This window comes from Rhinopithecus bieti, unplaced genomic scaffold, assembly GCF_001698545.2.
Source record: "Rhinopithecus bieti isolate Rb0 unplaced genomic scaffold, ASM169854v2 scaffold_6513, whole genome shotgun sequence".
NCBI lineage: Eukaryota > Metazoa > Chordata > Mammalia > Primates > Cercopithecidae > Rhinopithecus > Rhinopithecus bieti.
In genome coordinates, this window is record NW_016805931.1 from 2231836 (window position 1) to 2252902 (window position 21067).

General features: G+C 38.2%; 1 protein-coding gene across 1 annotated transcript in view; it reads left to right on the forward strand.

Annotated features, from left to right (window-relative positions):
* The window catches only part of MAP3K1 (mitogen-activated protein kinase kinase kinase 1), an 80040-nt gene extending 69040 nt beyond the window's left edge, over positions 1-11000 (forward strand). The window contains exons 17-21 of the mRNA XM_017874167.1: positions 874-1036; positions 2147-2278; positions 3833-3975; positions 4684-4815; positions 8367-11000. Of these exons, the coding sequence (XP_017729656.1) occupies positions 874-1036; positions 2147-2278; positions 3833-3975; positions 4684-4815; positions 8367-8516 (720 nt within the window). The 3' untranslated portion in view covers positions 8517-11000. The remainder of the gene's footprint in view (positions 1-873; positions 1037-2146; positions 2279-3832; positions 3976-4683; positions 4816-8366) is intronic.
* The last annotated feature ends 10067 nt before the right edge of the window (positions 11001-21067 follow it).

The following is a 21067-nucleotide window of genomic DNA, read 5'->3' on the forward strand; positions in this document are numbered from 1 at the left end:
CAGTGAGCCGAGATCACACTATTGTACTTCAGCCTGAGCGACAGAGCAAGACTGTCTCAAAAAAAATAAAAGTTGAAGTATGATTATCATAAGACTACAATATCAAGATGGGCCTTACAAAGGTTTTTTGGTTTTGCTTTTTGTAGGTAGTAGAGGGGTGGTTTTCAGGTACTTTCAACAGTGTACTGGTGCAGTGCCATCTTGGGGTTTCAGTGGTTTACTTTTTATAATGAGTATACTTAATCAGGATAGGAAAATTATTAAACTTTAATTTTTAAATCATGTTGATTATTCTCCCATATTTGGACTTTTCTCATTTTTACTCTTTGAGACTATTGGAATATTGACCATATCCCAATATTTTTGTCATTTCTGATATTCACTGCTGCTTACGCTAGATTCCTAGTGTTTAAGAGAGTTTGACTTGGGGTTTTTTTTGTTTGTTTTTTTTCCCGAGACGGAGTCTCGCTCTGTCGCCCAGGCTGGAGTGCAGTGGCCAGATCTCAGCTCACTGCAAGCTCCACCTCCCGGGTTCATGCCATTCTCCTGCCTCAGCCTCTGGAGTAGCTGAGACTACAGGCACCCGCGACCTCGCCCGGCTAGTTTTTTGTATTTTTTTAGTAGAGACGGGGTTTCACCGTGTTAGCCAGGATGGTCTCGATCTCCTGACATGATCCGCCCGTCTCGGCCTCCCAAAGTGCTGGGGTTACAGGCTTGAGCCACCGCACCCGGCCAGTTTTTTTAAAGTACATTGCATCCATGAACATAAATGCCATCTGTTGCTAATATATATGCTGGTTTGCATTTGTTTATTTTAGATCAGATTGCTAGTGAAAATATGCAAAACTTTGTGGACATGTTTATTTGAAACAGGTGACTTATGTCAGAAACACATCATCTGAGCAAGAAGAAGTAGTAGAAGCATTAAGAGAAGAGATAAGAATGATGAGCCATCTGAATCATCCAAACATCATTAGGATGTTGGGAGCCACGTGTGAGAAGAGCAATTACAATCTCTTCATTGAATGGATGGCAGGTATGTTAATGTTTTAAATTACAAATAGTAGTACATGGATTTAACTTTCTGTGATTAAATTTAGGAAAAACCGGTTTAATTAAAATTTATTTTTATCAAATAGTTCGGGTTTCTAAAAGCAAATCACCCCAATATATTAGTATGAACCACAGATACTTCATTTTGTATTTCATTTAATATAAATGAAATATTGAGTATCTCTACCTTTTAAACTTTTCCAGTGTGTTTTTCAATGATTGAGTAGCATTGTTTTTAATACCTGATATGTATAAGATCTGTATATTTCCAGGTAGCCATGATAAACTGGACAGATGAGGAAGTGTTTTAACATAACAATATAAAAACAAAATTAACATATAACTTGAAAACTTACTACAAGTAAACTAGCACTGAAGCATAAAGTTGAACCTTGCCATCTGCTGAAATAAATGAAGACTGAGTTTTATTTTGTATTATACAATGTATACAATAAAATTAATGACCTGATGTGATGAAGAGGTTAAGTGTTTGGTTTAACTTCTTAGATTTGCGTGTGTATTTAAGAGTGCATTTCTATTTACCAATCAGTTCTTAAGTGCGTTATGTGTTGTTGGTCTTAATAAAGATTTATGCTACAGTAGATAGGTTGACTACTATAAACACTTTTAAAAGCGGCTAAACTTGAGACATGTTCCAGGGCAGAGCTAGTAAATGGGTAGGATATGAAGCCTAGCTCTGGGTCTTCTGTTCCTCCTCCCATTCATTTCACCTTTTACTAAATAATATGTTAACATTGTTTACTTTAGTCATTAATAAAGTTGTTTTGTGTTATTTTGAGAAGACAGAGAAGTGAATTGTACATTTCAGAAATAGTTTCATCCAAAATGGTTAACTTTTACAGCTTTCTGAAATCTTGACCCTCCAATAAACTGGTTCCCTGTGGGTTCCATGAAAGTGTCTCCTAATTAGTAGTTTTTGAAATGATACAGGAATATGTTAGTTTTGAAATGTTTTTCTTCTGTTTCATATGTGAATGTGAGTTCATGCAGTGAAAACCTTAGAAACCAAAGTGTAATAAATACTTTTAATTCCGTCTTTAAGTTTATGATAATTATTTCTGTTGTCTTATAGGGGGATCTGTGGCTCATTTGCTGAGTAAATATGGAGCCTTCAAAGAATCAGTAGTTATTAACTACACTGAACAGTTACTTCGTGGCCTTTCATATCTCCATGAAAACCAAATCATTCACAGAGATGTCAAAGGTAGGAATTCTTTTAATTATTATCTAGTGACAATAAAAAAAATTAATGTAATTTTAAAATTTAGGGCTAAGTGCAGTGGCTTACACCTGTAATCCCAGTACTTTGGGAGGTGAAGGCAGGTGGATCACTTGAGGTCAGGAGTTCAGGACCAGCCTGGCCAACATGGTGAAACCCCATCTCTACTAAAAATACAAAAATTAACAGGGTGAGGTGGCGCATGCCTGGAATCCTGGCTATTTGGGAGGCTGAGACAGGAGAATCACTTGAACCCGGAAGGCAGAGGTTGCAGTGAGCCAAAATCACACCACTGCACTCCAGCCTGGGTGACAGAGCGAGACTCTGTCTCAAAGAAGGAAAAAAAAAAATGAACCTTTGTTGGTGGTTTCTAACTATGGGATTTTTTTCTTCTGAGTAATTCAGAATATTAGAACCGAAAGAAGTCTTAGGGGTCATTTAATCTGCCTTCCTCATTTATTAGAAAAGTATATTGAATACAAGAGAGGCTGTGCCTTTTCTACAGTTTTATTGCTAGTTAATGGCAGAAAGTATACAATACATGTCTCCAGATTCCCTGTCTTGGCCTCATGATATACAGGCTCCCAGAAAGTTCCTTTTCCTGGTTTTATTTAGAATAATGGGATATTAGGATATCATAAACTTCTTTTAAGAAAAATTCCTTCAAATCTTTTGTGGTTCCTGTTCTTTTGCTTATCTTTTTTTTTTTTTTTTTTGAGACAGGATCTCTGTCACTCAGGCTGGAGTGTAGTGTTGCAAACTTGGCACACTGCAACCTTCGTTTCCTGGACTCACGTGATCCTCCCACCTCAGCCTCCCAAGTAGCTGGGACAACAGATGTGCGCCACCATGCCTGGCTAATTTTTTGTATTTTTTGTAGGGATGGAGTTTTGCCATGTTGCCCCCAGGCTGGTCTTGAACTCCCGGGCTCAAGCGATCCGCTTGCGTCAGCCTCCCACAGTGCTGAGATTACAGGCGTGAGCCATCGTGCCTGGCCTCAGTTTATTTTTCTCAAGAGCAAATCTGGTTTTCTGTCATCATTCTTTTTAGCTAGTATTTGACATAATGTATTGAAGTAATTTTATAACTTTTTAAATTAAGATCTAATTATGAATTTAGCACATATACTTTGAATTGGTCTAGATCAGTATGTTTCAACAAAATTGTCTTCAAATGTAAATTAGGCTAAAATGTGAATTTTGGAGAAAGATTTTGTTGGAAAGCATATTAAAGGTTTTCAACACTTACTCTTTCAAGTTTCACTAAATCGCCTTTTTGATCTCCTTGTGCTTTATAATATTTGTTTTTCAGACTTTGCTTTTAAGGTTTTAGATTTTCCTTATGCTAGAGAGAGCTGTGTGCCTTTAGCAAGAAGAAAGTGAAAGGAAAAGAGAATAACTGTCTGAACCTCTGAAATGTAGTTCACTTCTTTCTTTTGTCATTGTCCTATTTCATTAGTATTTTACTGGGTTTTAATCTGTCCTTATTTTTTGTTTTTTTTTTTAAACATACAAGGTCATTTGCTGTGTTTGTTGACAGGTGCCAATTTGCTAATTGACAGCACTGGTCAGAGACTAAGAATTGCAGATTTTGGAGCTGCAGCCAGGTTGGCATCAAAAGGAACTGGTGCAGGAGAGTTTCAGGGACAGTTACTGGGGACAATTGCATTTATGGCACCTGAGGTGAGAAGCATCTTTGAGTGTAATGAAAGAAAATATTTTTGAGTTCTGTGTAACAGCATTATACTAAACTGTCTTGCAGTGGTATCCAGTATGTACTTACCAATTAGAAGTCCATGGCCCTTAAAATATGGTTTTAATAGTATCTTTCATTCAGACCCTTCTTCCCAACCTTTCTGTCTTTGCCTTGACACAATTCAAAAAATAGGTTCTAATAGATTTGCTTAAGGGCTGTTACTAATAAAGAATTTTGGGGTAATTTATAGCAGTTGTTTCGTAGTAAACTCAAAGTGCACATAACAAATTTTAAAAAATATTCTCTCTCTATTCTAAAAGGAGATGAGCATACAGAGGCAGGTTCTGTCAGTAGTGGAAGGAGTTTAAGCATTGTTCTTCTGATTCAGCCTCTTCTGTCGTGTTCATAATTCTTCACGTTCATATGTAGTAATGTTTGTTGTCCTCTTGCCGCTTAGTTTGCTAAGAGCAAAATTCTGTGATGTGACTGCTTCAGAATCTCACAATTATCCAAAATATTTTTGTGTACCTGGAAAATTAAGCTATTAATGAAATAAATTAGATTTAGGTAGTCCACATAATTGCTGTTTGTACCAGTTTTCTCCCTAAGGTAAGAAAGTAGAATCTATAACTACAAATTGGCCTTCTCTTTTTTCCAATGAGTCATATTTCCAAATTAACTCTAATTTATTTTAGGTACTAAGAGGTCAACAGTATGGAAGGAGCTGTGATGTATGGAGTGTTGGCTGTGCTATTATAGAAATGGCTTGTGCAAAACCACCATGGAATGCAGAAAAGCACTCCAATCATCTTGCTTTGATATTTAAGGTAATTGTGAGATAAAAATTACTTCTTGGTGCTAAAAGAAGTACAGAAGAATTTGGCAGGAGGCAAATTTTGATGGGTTCTCCCTAACAATCTAGCATGAAGGTAAATAAATAAATAGTCTGTGTATTTATTCAGAGAGAATTTGATACACAATTTTTTTTTACTTTAAGATGGTGTAAAAGCAGTACAAATTCAGTAAAAACCATACTTTGATTTTTGATTTTTTTCTGAGCTAGCAATATGTGGTACGATATAATCTGATGATGCCAGGCAGTGGCAGCAAGTCACAGCTCCCAGTCAGCCACACAGTCACGAGAGTAAACAACCAATACTCTATAGTGGACTGTGTTGTCAGATGATTTTGCTGAACAGTAGGCTAATATAGGTATTATAAGCACATTCAAGGTAGACCAGACTAAGCTATAATGTTTGGTGGGTTAGGTTAGGTGTATTAACTGCATTTTTCAGCTTACAATATCATCAACTTAAAAGGGTTTATCATGACATAACCTCAGCATAAGTCAAAGAGCGTCTGTGTATATTTCCAGGAGTTGGTATTGTCAGTGGTGTTGTCAATGTTAGTGACATATATAGTCACTTCTTGTTATTTGAGGTAGTTATGCTCTGTTAAGTTGCTACCAATATTGAATTAGCAAATAGTAAAACACTGCTCCTAGAAGAAATTAGAAGAAATATGTAGTGCATTTATATATGTGTGTGTATCTATATCCATCCATCACTTTTAAAACATGAAATTCGTCATACATTTTACATAATTCAAAATTTTTTAAATCTAATTTACCATTTTCTTTTGTTTATTTTTTGTTTTTGTTTTTGAGACAGTCTCGCTGCAGTGCCCAGGCTGGAGTGCAATGGCGGGAACTCAGCTCATTGCAACCTCTGCTTCCCAGGTTCAGGCGATTCTCCTGCCTCAGCCTCCCGGGTAGCTGGGACTACAGGCACGTGCCACCATACCCAGCTAATTTTTGTATATTTCGTAGAGATGGAGTTACACTATATTGGCCAGGCAAGTCTTGAACTCCTGACCTCAAGCCCACCTTGGCCTCCCAAAGTACTGGGATTACAGGTGTGAGCCACCACACCTGGCCTAATTTACTATTTTGTATATTTTTAAAATTCACACCCAGGTCAGTTCAGTCCTGTCTACCTTTCCTACCTTTTTATAACTCACAAATCAATTATCTCCTTTTCCACCATAGAATAGGTAATGGTTGAGATTTTTAGCTTTTCAGTAGATGTGATGGTTGAAATCATGGGCTTTGGAGTCACACTGACCTAGTTTTAAACCCTGGCTCTACCCCTTATTGGCCATGTGATCATAGGAAAATTATTTTTTGTGTCTACCCTGTATTTTCTCATATGTGAAATTGGTGCAAGAACCCCATGAAGCACGTACTTCGTGGGATTACTATGAAGATAAACAAAATTACACCTAGGCCTTAGTCAAGCACTCAGCCCACACAGTCAGCTCCACCTGCCGTAACCTCCTCCAGTGCTCCCTCAGTCACCTCCTCAGTCACCTCTCTGACAATACCTGTTTTGTATTACCACCTCATTTCCTCTATTCTTTCAGACGTCCAATGTTCCTTCTCTACGTGGTTCAGATTCTTATTCTCTTTAAGGCCCACATTTTGTGCTTCTCCTGCTTAGGCACCCGCTTTTAACTCCTTCCACAGATTCTCGTAGCATTTTAGTACATACTTGTTTCTGACACTTTGTTTCTTGTCTCCTAGTTATGTTCCTATCTTGCCTCCTTTTTCAAACTAAATCTCCTTGAGTTCCTTTCACATCTGATTCATTTTTTTCTTTTCAGAGTCTTATACAGAAGTTGCTCAATAAATACTCATGGCTAGGATCAATTTGAAAGTTTGATGTTATTTTAAGAGTTTTGGTGAGACCCTGGAAACAATTGTAAATAATTTCCAAATTGGCACAGTTCATATTTTAACAGATTTCATGGCATTCTCCTTCCTAGGTAAAGTTTAAAGAGAATTGTACTGTAACATTTTCAGTTTCCTTAACTTGGAGTAAATACTTTGAGGTCTTTGGAATCACCCCAAAGCTTTCTCAAACACTTCCATACCCTGTTTATGATAGTATAAATTGCTGTAGCATGTTTTTTTAGAGAGTGATTTGGCAGTATCTGCCAGAATTTTTAATGCACTTATTCTTTGACTCAGCTATGCCCATTGTTAGGAATTTACTCAAGATTACGTCTAGAAGTACCAAGTGCCAAGTTCAAGATTATTCACTACTCAAGAAAGTAATTATCCACACTATACAGAAACTAAACAAGTGTAAAGCTGTTGATGTTGATTTACAGAGTGCTACAAGATATATTATTAAGTGAAAAGAGCAAAGTATATAAAGTGATCCTGGCCAAGCACAGTGGCTCATGCCTGTAATCTCAGCATTTTGGGAGGCTGAGGCGGGAACAGAGCTTGAACCCAGGAGTTGGAGAGCAGACTGAGCATAGTGAGACCCCATCTCTACAAAAAAAAATTAGCTGGGCATAGTGGCACCACCTGTGCTCCCAGGTACTCAGGAGGCTGAGGTGGGAGGATCGCTTGGGTCCAGGAGGTCAAAGCTGCAGTGAGCCATGTTCAGACCACTGCACTTCAGCTTGGATGACAGAGAGAGAGAGAGAGACCCTGTCTCTAAATTAAGTTTTCTCTTTTGTAGACATTTTAGAAAATCTTAAGTCTGTGAATGTATTGGCCTTTTTTCTCCACAAACACACACACTTGTGCATGCACACACACAAATCGTCAACAGTAAGTTACATTTGGGGAGAAGAAAGAGGGACTTTAATTTTTTGTTTTGTATTTTTCCTTTTTGTGGTGTGTAAGATGTGTGTGTATATCAGCTGAGTATATTGTGATATAGGATCACAGACCTTAGAGGACTTTTCTTTATATTACTTTGCATTTTTTAACCCAAAGCATTTATGAAATTACTGGGGTAGGGAAAAGAAAGAGTTTTCTTGTGATTAGGAGTGGGTAGGTGAGTTTAAAGTAGTCAGACTTAAAACTTTTTTATAAAATCATTCTTCATGGTGTATTTGATACTAAGAATCAGAATTTGTCCAACATGGAAGGAAAGAAACAATGCAGTTGTGTTTTCTATGTATTAAATTGACTCTTCAGTTTTAGTCTTTCTTAATCTAAATAGCTCTGTCTGCTGAAGAAATAGAAAACGTGCAGTAAGAGCAAACCATCTTGGAGACTGACTATGAGGACAGCAGAATTCATTTGAGTGAATACTTTACCTGCACATTTTGATGTACTTAGCCTTGTTGATTTAAATAATAAGGAATAGGATATATTTGATCAAATCCTAAAATCCTAAAAGTTGAAAGATGGTTAGAGAAAACCTTCCATCCGGTGGATGAATCTTTTTATAGACTTTTTGATAACAGAAAATCCTCCCACTTCTTCATTTTGTAAGGGTTATGAGGTCTATGCACATGTGCTTGTGTATCAGAAGTTCCAGTCGTGCAAAGCTCCAACACTCTGGCTTTTTCTCCACAGATTGCTAGTGCAACGACTGCTCCATCAATCCCTTCACATTTGTCTCCCGGCTTACGAGATGTGGCTCTTCGTTGTTTAGAACTTCAACCTCAGGACAGACCTCCATCAAGAGAGCTACTAAAGCATCCAGTCTTTCGTACTACGTGGTAGCCAATTATGCAGATCAACTACAATAAAAACAGGATGCTCAACAAGAGAAAAAAACTTTTGGGGAACCACATTGATATTCTACTGGCCATGATGCCACTGAACAGCTACAAACGAGGCCAGTGGGGAACCCTTACCTAAGTATGTGATTGACAAATCATGATCTACCTAAGCTCAGTATGCAAAAGCCCACAACTAGTGCAGAAATTGTAAACTGTGCCTTTCAAAGAACTGGCCCTAGGTGAACAGGAAAACAGTGAAGTTTGCATGACTAAATTGCAGAAGCATAATTTTATTTTTTGGGGGCACTTTTTCAGCAATATTAGCGGCTGAGGGGCTCAGGATCTATTTTAATATTTGAATTATTCTTCCATTTCACATAGTGATCACAAGCGGGGGTTCTACAATTCCGTTAAAATTTTTTGTCACTGGCTATAAAATCAGTATCTGCCTCTTTTAGGTCAGAATATGCTATGAGTAGCATTACATACATATATTTTTAAAAGTTGATACTTCTTTATGACCCACACTTGACCTTTATTTTCTTAAACACCTGGGCAATTGTGGCTCATTGTGCATTTTACTGTTGGCCCATTCATTTCGTTTTTGGAAATTATGGTTTTGTATTTTCATTTTATTTACATTCATTTTGTTTATTCAGGGAAAGGTGATCTTTTTTTCAAACTAGAAAAAAAAAAACTAGATATGAACAAGAGTTCATTAAATATCTTGCTATTGTAAAAGTTTTTAAAATACAGACTTAATTTTGTTTTTTATATTGGAATACAATAAAGTACTACCTACATTTGAGTCAGTCACCACTCTTATTGTGCAGGTTAAATATAAGTTAACTAAAAATGAACTGTCCTCTGTGATGCAACTCACAACGAAGGTCAAGATTACCTTAAAATTTATTTGAATTTTTTAGATGTTTTGGTTGTCAAACTGTAGGAAACTTCACAACATTTAAGTCTTACTCTGTATGTAACAATCCATCATTCATCTTCACTACTGGTAATAACATATGACTGCCATTTTCCTTTTACCATGCATCATCTCTTTACAGTAGGCCTGGCAGATCATTTTTAAAAAAGATTATTCAACTACCAATCAGTAATGTTTTCAAAGAATACATTTGCTTTGAACTTGGAAAATGTGTTCAGAAAGAAAAGTGGAATTGAATTTCATTTATACACTAATTCCTTGGATTTTGCACAGTTACCTAATGGTTTTAGTCTGGAGTTAAATTCAGATGCATGGAATCCTGAAGGAAAATGGTAGCTTTTAATCTTTTTGTGTGTGTGTGAGTCTTTTAAATCAAGTACTGATTAACTATTAAATACAACTTTTGAGATTTTAGTTTTAACTCTTCAGAAGCCAGTGTGAAATAGAATTGGTTATTCTCAAAGACTCAGGATAAACTAAATAAGCTATATAGAGTACATTTAAAATGTACAACACAAATTGGAAATACAATAAGTTACAAGATAAGTTTACAGGGATATATTGCTTATAATTTTTAAAAGGCAGTTTGTTTTTTATGTGAATATGTTTCTTAGTGAAATTTTACATTCCTTTGTTTTGGAAGATTGGCGATATTTGAAGAGTTAAAAATAGTACAGAAATGTGAAGTTTGGTAGCTCTAAATGTGTTGTACTTGACTTTCTTTTTTATTTTGTTTTTTTTTTTAATTTTTTATTTTTTGACTACTTAGAATTTTCATAATTCTAATAAGATTGTTTCCAAGTCTCTCATGTGCAAGCTTTAAAGGATGCACTCTTGCCATTTTATGTACTGGAAGATCATTGGTCAGATGAATACTGTGTCTGACAAAAATGTAAACTGTATAAACTGAGGAACCTCAGCTAATCAGTATTACTTTGTAGATCACCATGCCCACCACATTTCAAACTCAAACTATCTGTAGATTTCAGAATCCATTGTGTTTGAGTTTGTTTGCAGTTCCCTCAGCTTGCTGGTAATTGTGGCGTTTTGTTTTTTGTTTCGTTTTCAATGCAAATGTGATGTAATATTCTTATTTTCTTTGGATCAAAGCTGGACTGGAAATTGTATTGTGTAATTATTTTTGTGTTCTTAATGTTATTTGGTACTCAAGTTGTAAATAACGTCTACTACTGTTTATTCCAGTTTCTACTACCTCAGGTGTCCTATAGATTTTTCTTCTACCAAAGTTCACTTTCACAATGAAATTATATTTGCTTTGTGACTATGATTCCTAAGATTTCCAGGGCTTAAGGGCTAACTTCTATTAGCACCTTACTGTGTAAGCAAATGTTACAAAAAAAAAAAAAAAAAAAAAAAAAAAAAAAAAATCTTCTGGGTAAAAAATTTGCCTTAAATGTACCTTTGTTATTTATAAATATATTGAGATATTTTAATTAAAATTTTACCCCATTGAACCGATTTTATAGCATTTGTACCTATTTTGGTGTTTTGTCTTTATAGTAAATAAAAGTTTTGAACAAATGTTAATTGTCACTTTTATTTATTTTGAAATAATTTCATACTTACATAAAAGTTGCAAGAATACCACAGAGAACTTCTGTATACCCTTCATCCAAAGACCCTAGTCAGGTTTCGCCAGCTGCCCATTTATGTCCTTTATAGCAAGAGGATCCAAACCAGGATCACAAGTTGCTCTCAGTTGTCACGTTTCTTCGGTCTCATTGAATCCAGGGCCATTCTTAGTTCTTCCTTGACCTTAATGGCCTTAATTTTTTAAAGATTTCAGATTATTGTTTTATAGAAGCCCCTCAAATTGAGTTTGTCTGGTGCTGCTTCTTAATTAGATTCAGAGTACACACTTTTGGCAGGAACATCACAGAGGTGATGCTGTGCTCCTCTCGGTGTGTCATGTCAGGATGCAGACAGGTCGTTTGCCCCGTCACTGGTGATGACTGATAGTAACACTGTATAGTTACTCTTTCCTTTTATCATTAAAATCCACCTTTATAATTGAAAGTATTCTTGAGGGGCAATATTTGAGACTACATAAATATCACATTTCTTGCCCAGTTTTAACTCCCTGCTCTTAGCTTTTTTGCCTGAATATATTACTCTGATGGTTGCCAAATGGTGATCTAGTTCCTTCACTTCTTCTTTGCAGCATTTCGCAGCAAAATGCTGCCAAGAAGAGCTTTCCCTTCTCCCATTTATTTATCGTGTATCATATATTTGCTCCATTTGCGGATTTGCCCAGTGGGGATGTCTGAAAGCTAGCTTCTCTATCCTTGGCAAGCCACCATTATTCTTTGAACACTTCCATACTTTCAGCCCCATCTTATGCAGTGTCTCCTTTGGCACTGGGATCAGCCATTTTCCCAAAGAGCTCTGATTCCTTTGATGGAGAACAGTATTTTTAAAACCAAGATCTGGGTGCTAGATAGGCTCAATTCTACTGTGTATCACTGCTCGTTGGCTCTCTCGGTAGAGCTAGAATACATATATGAATATACACAGTTCTGCACACACTTGCAAAATATGCATACATATACCTACATACATACACATAAAAACCATGAGCTCACACCAACCTTCCGATTGCAATCCAACGCCAACAGGGTTCACTCAAGCTTTCCCTTTTTCCAAATTTGTAACTTTCATCTCAGGCAGTGAGAATCGTGACTCCGATTATTCCCAACATACTGACTGACTTGCTTAATTCTTCCCCATCTCCCTCCCCCATGTAACCAATCTCCATGCAGGATGGTTAATGTCAGAGTTCAGAAGCCATTTTGTTTCTCTACATTGGTTTCAAGTTTCTGTATAATTTGATTTGATTTTTTGGGGGACGGGGGGCAGTCTTGCTGTTGCCCAGGTTGAAGTGCAGTGGCACAATAGCTCACTAAAGGCTCTGCCTCCCAGGTTCAAAGGATTCTCCTGCCTCCCAAGTAGCTGGGATTACAGGTGGACACCACCATGCCTGGTTAATTTTTGTATTTTTAGTAGAGACAGGGTTTCACCATGTTAGCCAGGCTGGTCTCGAACTCCTGACCTCAGGTGAACCACCTGCCTCGGCCTCCCAAAGTATAATTTGATTTTAAATGTACATCTTTTAAACAGGTTTTGGGTATTTTTGCAAAAGGGTATATTTCTGTCACTTAAGAAAAATATTAAGTTGGAGAAAAGTTTTGTTCCAGATGAATAGAATCAATTCTATTGCTCCTGAATTCTTTTTAAATGATATTAATAATTTTATAAAATGGATGACAGTCTTCGTGTCAGAAACCAGAAAAATGTTGGGGTATTATGCTCATGGAAATGCCGATGATTGCATTTATGAGCTGATGTAAGTCATTTGTTACAAAACAATGCATGAAATAACTACAGTCAGGGAAAACAGTGACTAATGAAAACTTGCACAAATTGCTGTCTATGTCATGACATGGTTTGGCCGTTTTAAATTATACTGTAAGCATAAATGCCAGGTTGAGCTGTGATAAAAAAGGAAAGGACTGGCCTCTTAAAGTAGGTAATGATGGATTTGGTGACTACAGGACCTGAGATACAACCTGGGTTAAATCTGGTTCTGCCACTTACCTGCTATGTGACCCCCATTTTGACTTTCCGAACCTCCATTTCTGCATCTATAAAATGAAAGTGACTGTTGTGAGAAGAGAGCCTATATAAATGGCGTACAATAGTACCTGGCATGTAGTGAATGCACAATACGTGTTTTTATGAATGACTGACCCAAAGGTCATAGACTCAGAACACCCACTGGACTAGATCCCCAGCAAGGCTTGTGGCAGACCTAAGAGTTTGCATCAAGTTCATGTCCAGGGGAGGCCACTGTTACCATGTCAGAATGAAAGCCCGGTATTGTCAAATGCTCTAAATTTTCAAGAGAAACTGGAAATCTGGATTTTAGGTGCAATTCCCTATGTTTAAACATTAAAAACTAATTTAAATCCTTATTAAGAACTATAAAAACTATTGGGCTAGACTACTGGCCTGTGGCTGTATACCTTTTGACCTCTGACCTGTGCCCAGACTTAGAAAACAAAAGAGGTAGAAAATTAGAGGGGAATCTCAGCTTTGGAAAATTGGATCTAAGACTTTTGTCTTTTTTGTTTGTTTGTTTGAGACAGAGTCTCGCTCTGTGACGAGGCTGGAGTTCAGTGGCGTGATCTCCGCTCACTGCAACCTCCAACTCCCTGGTTTAAGAGATTTTCCTGCCTCAGCCTCCCAAGTAGCTGGGATTACAGGCACTCACCACCAGGCCCAGCTAATTTTTTTGTATTTTTAGTAGAGAAGGGGTTTCACCATGTTGACCAGGATGGTCTCGATCTCCTGACGTCATGATCTGCCCACCTCAGCCTCCCAAAGTGCTGGGGTTACAGGCGTGAGCCACCATGCCCAGCCAAGACTTTTGTCTTCTAAGATGTGAGAAGAACAAAAGTGGAGATGCTGATTATAGATGCTAGAGAGCTTACCTCTGAAGAGAAAATTAATATCTTAACTATACACACTAATGGGAAGTGCTTACCACTACAGCTCAAGTGTCATGTTACAAAATATTAATATGCATATGTAGCATTCAAATATGTTGTCAATATTAGAGTTAACTTTGTAGGATCTATAACTGTCTGCACAATCTGTTACCGAAAGAACTCCATCGATGACTGAAGCTAGTCTCATTAGTTGGTATGCAACCTGACATCTCTATACCCCATGCCTCATGGCCCTCAGTTTGTAGCTTATCAGATCTGTAGAGGTAAAACCAGCCTAAGCTGATGTGGCAAGGGATAAATCCTTCATGCCCCAAAATTCTTTTTCCCACAATGCTGAGATTCCTGTTAGAGTTTATTTTTGAGATAACTAAGTGATAGCTTCCCTTAAGGTCAATTTGCTTAATAAGATTTCTCAACATCTATGTAGACATACTGAGAGGATGAGGATTGTAAGCAGGGTGAAATGGAGAGAAAGGATAGGAGGAAAAATAAAAAGATGGGAGAGAGTGGCATGACGATATTTGTGCGTTAGAGCACCCTTGCAGTATCTTGAAGAAAGAATTACATGGGCCAATACAAAAGGCAGGGAGAAAGAAGGCAATTGCAGTAGCCAGAGCCTAGGTAAAGGTAGCATTATGGGAATGAGGAGGAAGAGACAAATCTGAGTGATATTAAACAGCAGAATTGAAAGATTATAGAAATGACCTTGGGGGAAGGGTATGAGGAGGATGGAGAATGACATCGAGGATGCGTCTGCTATCCAGGCTTGGTCACCTGTGTGAACGCTGATGCCATTACTGATACAAGGAAATGACAGGGGGAGTAGATTGGAAGACAAGATGTGCTTTGGACATGTTAAATTCGAGTTGTCTGGAGGATATTCAAGTAGAAGTTTCCAGTAATACTGTATATGCACATCAGTACCTCCAGAGATACTTTGGTTGCAAATAATAAATGTGGAAGCTATTGACATATAAATGGTCACTGAAGCGATTGATAGATCATGTAGGGTTGTACTCAGCTGCATGTAAAAGTGACTGGACTACATAGCCTACGAACGAGAGAGGGTAAGCAGGTCAGGGCCGGTGTATTAGGCCTAGGATGTCATCGATGTTGCCATGCTTTATCTTTCCACTCCACTCTTCTTAGCATGAGGCTTTCATCCTCAGGCTCCAACTCTGGTCTCCAATCTACAATCAGAGAAAGAAAAACGAAGATAAAAAGGTAGTGCCTGTGTCAGGAAGACACAAACTTTCCTAAAAATGCTTCTGAGATTTTCACTCACATTTCATTTGACTCCCCAGCTGTAAGGAAGTCGGAGAAGAATGGGCATCAAGCAGGCAACTTTACAGCATCTACCACAATGAGTGACAAGGGAAATGGGGGAGAATACTCAGGAGAATATGTTCAGTGAGAAAAAAACAACACCAGAACTCCGATGAAGACCAAGATTTAAGGCATAGACGAGAAGCAGAATAGATAAAGGAGACAAGAGCTCATCTTCAGAAACTAGAAATGCACAGGGTCAGGGAAATCAAGAGAGGAGAATGTTTTAAAGAAAGGTCAGTAATTTCAAAAGCCACAGACGTCAGGTAAGATAAGAACTTCAGTCTCACAAGGTGAATGGCAAGGACCATTCCAGTGAAGCCGACTGGAAGGAAACATGATCATATCTGGGCAAGCATGGTCATGGAGATGACGTGCATAACCTACTTTGTCCAGAAATCTGTCTAGGAGCAAAAGTGAAGGGAACAACGTGGAAGAATTATTTGGCCAATTATGCAACATCCAGAAGAGGGCAGCAGAGTAAAACTTTTCTTTAATTTGCACTGACTGCCAGATATCTAAAAATCAAACGTTATCTCACCCCTTTCTCAGGAATAGAGCAGAAATCTCAGTGTTCCCCTTAGAATGCTGAAAAAACTCAAAACAATCACTGAGAGTTGCATTTTTCCATTCTAAAACCTAGATTCAATGCTTATCTATTGCATAACAGGGTGTTCCTAGTCCCTCTACCTCCTTCCAACAGTCTATATAACAACAAAAGGAGAGGCTGTAGCAAGATACTTGATGCCCTTTCCTGGTTTCTTGTTCTCAGAACCACTCTGCTGTCAGCTGGCAGGGTCATCTATTCATCCATCCATCTATCTGTATCTATCCATGCATCTATCCATCCATGCATCCTGCCAACCACTCTTCCTCTGAGCTTTTCAAACTCTATTTCCAGCTAGTACTCTGCTACTAGAACATTCAATGACTATCTACTGCTGATTACCTCAAATGTCCATGTTTTTTAATGGCCTGAACTTATTCTGCCTAAATCTTTATTTCCTACTATCCCTAATGCAAAATTTCTGTTCTACTCCTTTCATTATATTCCTGCTCTCCGAATCCACTGTGTTCCACCCCACCTCTGCACCTTCCCTCACACCAGTGGTTTTCAAACTTTTTGTTCTCAGAGCAGTCAAGAAGTGCTGCCACAGAATATTCCAGTTGATTCCCAAGACTGCCAAAACTAGCTGGTGTACTACACACCTATATGTGGCATGCTGTACAGTATAGTCCTAATAGATTTGTATATTTATTACATTTTTTTTTACAGTCGATGGCAGTAAAGTGGCCAGAGGAAAAGGTGCCTTTTGCTAATTCATACAAAGAACTAGCAGAGACCATTTTCTCCTCCTTTTTATGCAATATTTTAGGTCCTGCAGCACAAAATTATTTCAAAATACTTTCTAATTTCATCAATATGTAACATACTACTATAATTCATAGAATTGGTATTAACTACAACATTCAATGAAATGTCACATACTTTCCTTCTCAAAATTTTGAATCACAATATGTGGTTCTAACACTCAATTTCCCAAATATTTTTGTCTTCAGACCCCATTACACTTTTAAAAATTGTCGGAAGCCCCCAAGGACCTTTTGTTCATGTGGTTAATAGCTGCTCATATTTACTGTATCAATATTAAAATTGATAAATGCATAAAATGCATTAATTCACAAGAAATAACTATTAAAACTTATTATATGTTAAATCAGATAACATATCTTTATGAAAAATCGCTATATTTCACCCCCCAAAAAATAGGAGAGTGACATGTTTTATATTTTTTCAAATCTATATAATTTTTTTTTTTTTTTTTTGAGAGGGAGTCTCACTCTGTCACCCAGATTAGAGTGCAGTGGTGGCATCTCGGCTCACTGCAACCTCTGCCTCCCGGGTTCAAGCAATTCTCCTGCCTCAGCCTCCCGAGTAGCTGGGATTACAGGCACCCACCACCATGCCCAGCTAATTTTTGTATTTTCAATAGAGACAGGTTTTCACCATGTTGGCCAGGCTGGTCTCAAACTCCTCACCTCAAGTGATTCATCCGTCTTGGCCTCCCAAAGTGCTGAGATTACAGGCGTGAGCCACTGTGCCTGGCCAAATCTATGTAATTTCTAACTTAATAAAAGGCAATTGGATCCTCATATCTGCTTGTGCATTCAATCTGTTGTTTTATCACACATGTAACCTCTGGAAACTCCACTGTACCCTCAAGAAAGAATGAGAGTAAAGACAAATACATCTCAGTACAATTAAGAAAATAATTTTGACCTCATAGAGCCCAGAAAAGATCCTAGGGACCTCCAGGGTCCCCAGACCACATTTGAGAATTGCTGGCTTCTATTAATCCCTTCTACTTCTCTTCTACTTATTTCTCCTTGAAGCACTCCCCAACTCTGGTAGCTCACACTGAAATTCTATGGTAATTAATATTTAATTTTTAGAAATTATATGTTTTCCCAAATAGACTATAATCTTTTAAAGTTGTACCTAGGCATACAGTTTTCAGTGAATAAATATTTGCCAGTTATGTTACCCACATTAGGCTACATAGCTATTCAAATAGTCTACAGAATATCTGCTATCTCTAATTATCATCTCTCTTCCAGCACCGAATTTTGAAATCAAAGTTGTGCCTGCTACTTCCTCTGTCCCCTGACACCCAATACACACACACACACATACACACACACATACACACACACATACACACACACACACACTACAATTTCCTTCTCTGTGTTGGATCATTCCCATCAACACACAAATATGCTATGAGATCTTTTATCTTACCGAATTATTCTCTGCCTAATTTAGCTCCATTTTTCTTCCTCTCTTTCCATAAAATTTACTGAAAGAGACACACACACTTGTTCCCATTCCTCGCCTCACATTAGGTTCTCAATGCACTCAAACACACTCAAACCTATCACTAAAACTGCTTTTGACCATCTTATGAGGGGTCTGCATTTATTGACAGGTGACTTCATGGTCACTGCTCAATCTATGTTCTTTGTCATCCCCTTTTTCTTCCTAGGTGATCTCATCCAGTGCTCTGGCTAAAAACTCTATCACCAGCTATGGCTTTGGAGCTCCAGATGTGAGAATATTCAACTAGTTACTTGACATTTCTTGGAGGCATTTCAAAACTTCACCTTCCCATATCCAATCCATTGTCAAGTCCTGTGAGTTCCTCCAAAATAGAAAACCCCAGTCCATCCACCCTCTCCATCTCCAGTTACCACCCTAGTCTAAGCTACCATCATCTCTGCCATAACTACTGTATTCGCCTCCTAATTGGCCTTACCGGTGTGGTGATTGCCCACCTTTTCACCACATAATATCCAAAGTGATCTTTTTAAAACATGAATCAGATCCTATCACCCTCCTGCTTAAAACCCTCCAGTGGCTTCCCATTACACTAAGAATCCCAACTCCTCACCAGGACCTACAGGACTTGGCCTCTTCTCTTTCTCCCTGACGTCATCTTTCCCTTTTTCTTACTTACCCTGTTCCATAACCTTATTTTCCTTGCTTGAACATGTCAAGCTCCTCCCCACCTGTGCTTTGCAATAAGGAATTCTTGAGGCTGAGTAATTTATAAAGAAAAGAGGTTTATTTTGCCTCACAGTTCTGCCAGCTGTATGAGAAGTGTGGTGCTGGAGCATCTGCTCCTGGTGAGGCCTCAGGAAGCTTCCAATCACAGCTGAAGGCAAAAGTGAGCTGGTGTATCACATACAGAGAGAGAGCATGGGAGAGAGGAGATGCCAGGCTCTTTTCAACAACCAGCTCTCGCATGAACTCACACAGTGAGAACTCACTCATTGAGGTGAGGACAACACCAAGCCATAGGTGAGGGATCTGCCCTCATGACCCAAACACTTCCCACTAGGCCCATCTCCAACACAGAAGGTCACATTTTAACATGAGATTTGGAGGGAAAAAAACATCCAAACCCTATCACTACCTCAGTGCCTTTGCATTTCCCATTGGGAGAATCTCCCCATGAATATTTTCAAGTTTGTTGCCTTCTTGTCATTTAGGTCTCAGTCATTTGTGTCATCAGCCTATCAAAAATTGCTACCCCTAATGCCACACCATGTGACCCACACAAAGAGAGTGGGGTCCCAGTAGGAAACAGATAACACATGCAAAATAAGACATTTGAAAATAATTGTGTAACAGCATGGACAGAATGAAGGGAAACCACAGGGAGATTGTATAGAACCACAGAATTGGCAATAATAGAGTGCTGTTACCATCCATAGGCCTGAATGAAACCCGGAAACACAGAAGACTACATGGAGAGGACCTTAGGTTGGGATACAGCCAGTACACAGAGATCAGCACCTCACTCTCCTCTCTTCTTGCAGTTTTCTGCCAGTGCTCTCCACTGGTCGAATCCACTTGGAAGCAGGAAGACAAGGGACCTTGTTGTGCAAGCCAGTCAATCCCCCAGGGTGTGGACAGTGGCTCTGGAAAGGCTACATAAGATATCCAGCCCACTCTCTTCTCATTATCCTGCCTTATTTTCTTCACGGCATTAATCACTGTCTGACATTATTTATGTATTTACTTAGTATCTGTCTCATGCACTAGAGCTCGGGACATAGTAGGAGTTCAATAAATTATTTAAAAATCAAGTTAATCTCATTTTGAACTCTGGAAGTTACAATCTGTGCAGGCATACATGCCCTATTTATAGATATTTAGGACACTGATGTTAAAGATGATTTTACCGGCCAGGTGCAGTGCCTCACGCCTGTAATCTCAGCACTTCGGGAGGCCGAGGCAGGAGGACTGATTGAGCTCAGGAGTTCAAGACAAGCCTGGGCAACATAGTGAGACCCCATCTCTACAAAATTAAAAATTAAAAAATTAGCCAGGCATGGTGGTGTGTGCCTGTAATCCCGGCTACTTGGGGAGGATAAGGAGGGAGGATTGCTTGAACCCAAGAGTTGGAGGCTGCAGTGAGCTATACCTTGTTTCAAAAAAGAACATTTTTCCTACACAGTATTTTTGTGATTTATAGCATAAATGGGCTTTAAACGGAAAAACACAGCACATACATTCTTATCTTCAATTGGGTAGAGTATTTGGGGAAACTGGAAACAACAGGAAGTGGGAAAAAGAGTCAGAAGAAGAGAGTAATTTTGGATAGCAGCACATCTCCATGCCCATCATGGCCAATCTTTTGCTTGTTATCTATGATGTATTATAAAACTGTCAATTTGTCATTCTTCATCCACCTGTATTTTAAATGTTATATAAATCAATAAAGACATAGATGATTTAAAAGACACTATGAACCAATGACCTACTTGATATTTATAGAACACTAAACCCAACAACTACAGGATACACATTCCTTTTACCTGAACACGGTATATTCACCAAGATAGAGTGCATGCTGGGACATAAAACAAGTCAATAAATTTAAAAGAATTGAACTCATTCATGTTTTCTGACACAACAGAATTAAACTAAACACCACTTACAATGAGATATCTAGAAATCCCAAATATTTGGAAATTAAAAACACATTTCTAAATATTTCATGGATTAAAAACATAAATCACAAAGAAATTTAAAAAATATTTTGTACTGCCGGGCGCGGTGGCTCAAGCCTGTAATCCCAGCACTTTGGGAGGCCGAGACGGGCAGATCACGAGGTCAGGAGATCGAGACCATCCTGGCTAACACGGTGAAACCCCGTCTCTACTAAAAAAAAAAACTACAAAAAA